This window comes from Salmo salar, chromosome ssa13 (assembly GCF_905237065.1).
Source record: "Salmo salar chromosome ssa13, Ssal_v3.1, whole genome shotgun sequence".
Taxonomy (NCBI): domain Eukaryota; kingdom Metazoa; phylum Chordata; class Actinopteri; order Salmoniformes; family Salmonidae; genus Salmo; species Salmo salar.
This window is the reverse complement of record NC_059454.1, coordinates 43367126-43371831: the sequence shown is the minus strand read 5'-3', so window position 1 is coordinate 43371831 and position 4706 is coordinate 43367126. Positions and strand designations below refer to the sequence as shown.

General features: G+C 42.3%; 1 protein-coding gene across 2 annotated transcripts; it reads left to right on the top strand.

Annotated features, from left to right (window-relative positions):
• Window positions 1–1312: 1312 nt before the first annotated feature.
• Window positions 1313–4271, top strand: LOC106567016 (N-alpha-acetyltransferase 10). 2 transcript variants are annotated; one of them, XM_014135789.2, is made up of 8 exons: window positions 1313–1533; window positions 1937–2035; window positions 2177–2235; window positions 2315–2360; window positions 2534–2649; window positions 2927–2971; window positions 3184–3268; window positions 3655–4271. In XM_014135789.2, the coding sequence occupies exons 1-8, from the start codon at window positions 1513–1515 to the stop codon at window positions 3838–3840; spliced, it is 657 nt and encodes a 218-aa protein (XP_013991264.1). In that variant the 5' UTR covers window positions 1313–1512; the 3' UTR covers window positions 3841–4271. The 2 variants fall into 2 exon arrangements, with proteins under 2 accessions (XP_013991264.1, XP_013991263.1); XM_014135788.2 differs by having other exon boundaries at window positions 2924–2971.
• Window positions 4272–4706: the final 435 nt, after the last annotated feature.

Genomic DNA, 4706 nt, shown 5'->3' with positions numbered 1-4706 from the left:
ACAAACAGAAAACACAGGTATAAATGCACGGGGGATAATGAGGAAAATGGGCGACACCTGGAGGGGGGTGGAGACAAGCACAGGACAGGTGAAACAAATCAGGGTGTGACAGGAAGGGAGTTTTGTCCTACGGTAGCTATTCCTGTCAATCCACCATGGCTACTCCTGCCTCTAGTAGTTGATCTAGAAGTGTTGGAGAGACTACAGAAAGATAGGGAGGGTGTTGATCCATCTGATTTGTTTAATAGACGTCTGGATACTGTGTATCAGGATTTTGTTGCCATTTACACAGATGGTTCAAAAGATCCAAGGACAGGACATAATGGGTCAGCATTTGTAGTGCAGGAATGTGGGGTGGAAGTCAGGAAACGTATAACAGATCATCTGGCTGCATATACGGCAGAGCTGATGGCCATACTGTTGGCCTTGCAGTGGGTGGAGGAAGTCAGGAAACGTATTACAGATCATCTGGCTGCATATACGGCAGAGCTGATGGCCATACTGTTGGCCTTGCAGTGGGTAGAGGAAGTCAAGCCAGAAAGAGTAGTTATTTGCTCTGATTCATGTGCAGTGTTGATGAGTCTCCAGTCCTTTAGCTCACGTAGCAAACAAGACCTGCTATGTGAGGTGCTACAAACCCATGGCAGGATTAAACTGATGGGTATATAGATAAGATTTACTTGGGACACAGCCATGTGGGGGTGGAGGGGAATGAGGCAGTTGATGTACTGGCTAAACAAGCACTTAGTAGTGGGTATGTTGTAGTTTCAATGAGCAATGCAGAGGCAAAAAGCCTGATATGGACAGTGATGGTGCAGAGGTGGCAGGAGCAGTGGAATAGAAATATTAATACTAATTTATTTAAAGTACAGAGGCAAGTCGGGGAGGGGAGAACGGCAGGAAGGGACAGAAGAGGGGAGGCTATTTTCACAAGATTAAGGGTGGGACACAGCCGGTTAAATAAGTGCTTAAATGTGATAGGAAAGCATCCAACAGAAAAGTGAGATTATTGCCAGGAAACAGAGACCGTGGAGCATGTATTGCTACAGTGTGGGCAGTATCATAGGGAAAGAGAGAGGCTGAGAACTGATATGAGGGAGAAGGGCATACAGGGAATTAGTTTAAAGAGTATATTGAGTAGAACGTCATTAGATATTGTCCCAAATATTTTATTTTTAAGCGTAAAAATGAGCTGGCAGGTAGGATGTAGTTTCTCCTTGTATCTGGCTCACACTCCAGTACAGTAGGTGGCGATAATGCACCATAATGTTAGATGCCAACCGCCGATAAACCCCATCGAAGATGAAGCTGGATTCCTTCTGGCCATGACCCTAGAGGCGGGACTTACCTTTCATCCACTTCCGGTTAAGCGCATGCCTCCTCTTCGGCTTAACTAGCTGACTAACACTCCTGAAACAGAATCTAAGACAACGTTAGGAGTTAATAGCTTGAACACTTTGCTTCCATTATTTATATTTTTCATCATCTGAACGTGTGACGGTCGAAGAAAACATGAATATTCGCAACGCAAGGGTAAGTGAGAAGCACTGTCGACCATGCAACACTGTGCTAGTTTACCATCTTAGCTAGATAGCCACCCATCGCTAATAATAACAATCCAAGGGTTTCTGATAGCTCCACGTTTGCTTGTCAAGTCAAACTGTGAGCCTACTAGCCTATTTAGCTAGCGACTATTTAAATACATTGCTTATATGGTAACTAGCAACAAAGTAAACAAGAGAAGTGCCACTTGAAGTGTAGTTAACGTTAGCTTACTATAGTCAATAGTGCTATTTTGACTGACTCAGTGTCCCCATTCCAGACATGACATCTCTTCGTGTCCCTTTTCTGAAGTGTACTAGCTAACTAACGTTAATGTAATTGTTCAGTCAGTATCCATACCATTGACGTGCCATTCCTTGTTCTTTTTCCTCAGCCGGAGGACCTTATGAACATGCAGCACTGCAACCTGCTGTGTCTCCCAGAGAACTACCAGATGAAATACTACTTCTACCACGGACTGTCCTGGCCGCAGGTTAACATGGCTTCCTCTTCAGCAGACATCTGTCACCACTTGACACAAGTCTTTGTTCGATTTAGGCCTAGTTGTTACTAGATGTCTGTGTAACTCAGTGTATCTATCGCTAATATCACCACCTCTTTGTTCATCTTTCAGCTCTCCTACATCGCAGAGGATGAGAATGGCAAAATAGTGGGATATGTTTTAGCCAAGATGTGAGTATACCTGAACTACAGATCTCATGCCATTGTTTGTCGGTCTCTATCAAGCCCTCACTCTTTCTGTGGTATGCAGGGAGGAGGATCCAGATGATGTCCCCCATGGTCACATCACATCCCTGGTGAGTCTTGGTTCTGTATTGTTCATTGTAGTACTTAATTGAATCAATATGGGAGAGGCAGAAGAGGGGGGGGGCGCGCGCTCTATCATCTGCAGCACTTGTCCGGTTGTTTAGTTGCGGTTGAGTAACAGGAAGGATTATTAACACCTGTTTGGATTGTCTCTGTCGCTCAGGCTGTCAAGCGCTCTCACAGACGTTTGGGACTAGCTCAGAAGCTGATGGACCAAGCCAGTCGAGCTATGATTGAAAACTTCAACGCCAAATATGTCTCACTTCATGTCCGGAAAAGGTAGTGCAGTGTGCTGGGTGTCTGTGTTGAACTTCAATGAGATGGTTCTATTTCGAGTCATTTTTATATGACTCTTAGATGAGAATTTCCACATTAGTTGTTGTAATGGAATGCTGAATACCTATCACCCTTCTGTTCTCTAGAAGTGTAGCCAGAAGATAATTTAAATACAGAGAGACATTGTTCATTTCAGATCATTCTTAAATGGTATATTGAATGGTATTTGTTTGTTCACAAATAACTTGAATTGCATCCATCTCATTTTCTCCTACTGCAGTAACCGAGCGGCCTTGCACCTGTACTCAAACACACTGAAATTCCAGTAAGATCTCCTACTATCCTTGTGAAAACAAACCCTCTTAAAGCAAATGCATATGTGAATATAGATGTTTATTCAGGAACTGTGGGTCATATTCCCAAATTTATTTATTTTTGCCCTTATTTAACGAGGTATTGTTTGCGGTGATACAATGTACATGTATAATGTTGTTGGTCCTATTCTCACTCACTGATCATTTCCTTTCTCTTTCATAGGATTAGCGAAATAGAGCCCAAGTACTATGCAGATGGGGAGGATGCCTATGCCATGAAGAGAGACCTAGCCCACATGGCTGATGAGGTGAATATTTTTTTTTTAAACTCTTTCCCTTTATCCAGCAGCATGGCTTTTATGGGCGTGATCCAGCCACCTTCGACTCGCCCAGTGTTTTGCATACAGTCGCTTTGATCCGATTCTTTACGCTTTTCCCAAAGGGTGCGTCCTACATTCTATTCTCACTCATGGATTTAAAAGTAATAGACTGGTGTGGGCAGTATGGTGCAAACTCCCTCCCGCCGTGCTTGCTATTAAATGCATGAACTGGAGTGAACAAGTGCACACTTCTGGATGAAGGGCAGAGAATCGTAACGCAGTCATAAGACACTCTCTTTACCTGAGGGTTAAGGTCAACCTTTCCATTTTGTCAACTGAGTTTTGACCGTTTTGTCTGTTGTTTCTGTCTATGGGTCCCACAGTTGAGGAAGTCAGGAATGAAGGCACTGGGTCAGGAGACACCTACCGCTACGACCACACCTGGTGACCAGGAGAAAGAGGGAGAGGGGGACAGCGGAGGAGAGAACAAAGACCTCAGTGAAGTTAGCGAGGCCACAGAGAGCACAGACGTCAAAGATTCATCCTCCGATTCACAATGACTCAGCCATCTTTAGTAGCCATTTTTAAATTCGCCATCAAAGTTACTTACTACACTTTTTATCTCACAGAAAGGGAACAATTATACCCAGTGGCAGTCAGCTTCTCCATTCACTTCTGTTACTTTTACAGCGTAAAGTAAAATCGATTTTTTTTAAAAACTAAAATAGAATCTCTCTCTCTCTCGACATTAGTGATACAATGTGATTGAAAGAAATGCTTTTGCAACTGGAATGAAAAGTTGATGTTGAGCTCAAATTCACAACTGGTTCTATAAAGGTTGTTTTGGGCTTGATGCTGTCACTACTGTTTTCAACTCCCCACTCACCCATGAAATCAACACATTTTGAAAAAAACGTCAGTTTTTGGGTGTGACTTAATGAGATCTGTGAAGTAGTCTTCAAAATGCTGAAAATAAAAGTTTCAAGTAATACTTTATGTAGTGGCATTTTTTTTCTAGATTTGAAATTGTAACTATTTAAGGTTGAAATTCCAAGAATGGCCACTAGGTGGTACTATTGTGAATAGAATGCATACATAGCTTACAGTACTGAGACTACAACTAGTAATAAGACTAGGGGCATATTCAGACCAGGGTTTCAGTTAGCTGACTAAATTAGGCAGTATGCATTTTGAAAACATACGTAATTGTTTGAAACCTGAATATTTCATGTTATGAGGCATTTCTTCCCTTGCTTCAAAGTAGCCTATAGGCAAAATATGACCACGTAAATGTGGAGGCAATTATTCTATAGACTGCATAGGCAACACGAGTTTTACGTTTGGGGACGCTTACAATTTATCCTTGTACCATTTATGATTTTCATATGCACATGTTCATAGAAAAGTTTCATTTCAATAATGTTTT

What these genes read in the sequence shown, in the direction of transcription:
- LOC106567016 (XM_014135788.2), top strand. Translation starts at nt 1,513, where the DNA reads ATGAATATTCGCAACGCAAGG. An exon ending in ACGGACTGTCCTGGCCGCAG is followed by an intron (nt 2,036 to 2,176) that starts GTTAACATGGCT and finishes TTCATCTTTCAG; the next exon opens with CTCTCCTACATCGCAGAGGA. An exon ending in TCAAACACACTGAAATTCCA is followed by an intron (nt 2,972 to 3,183) that starts GTAAGATCTCCT and finishes TCTCTTTCATAG; the next exon opens with GATTAGCGAAATAGAGCCCA.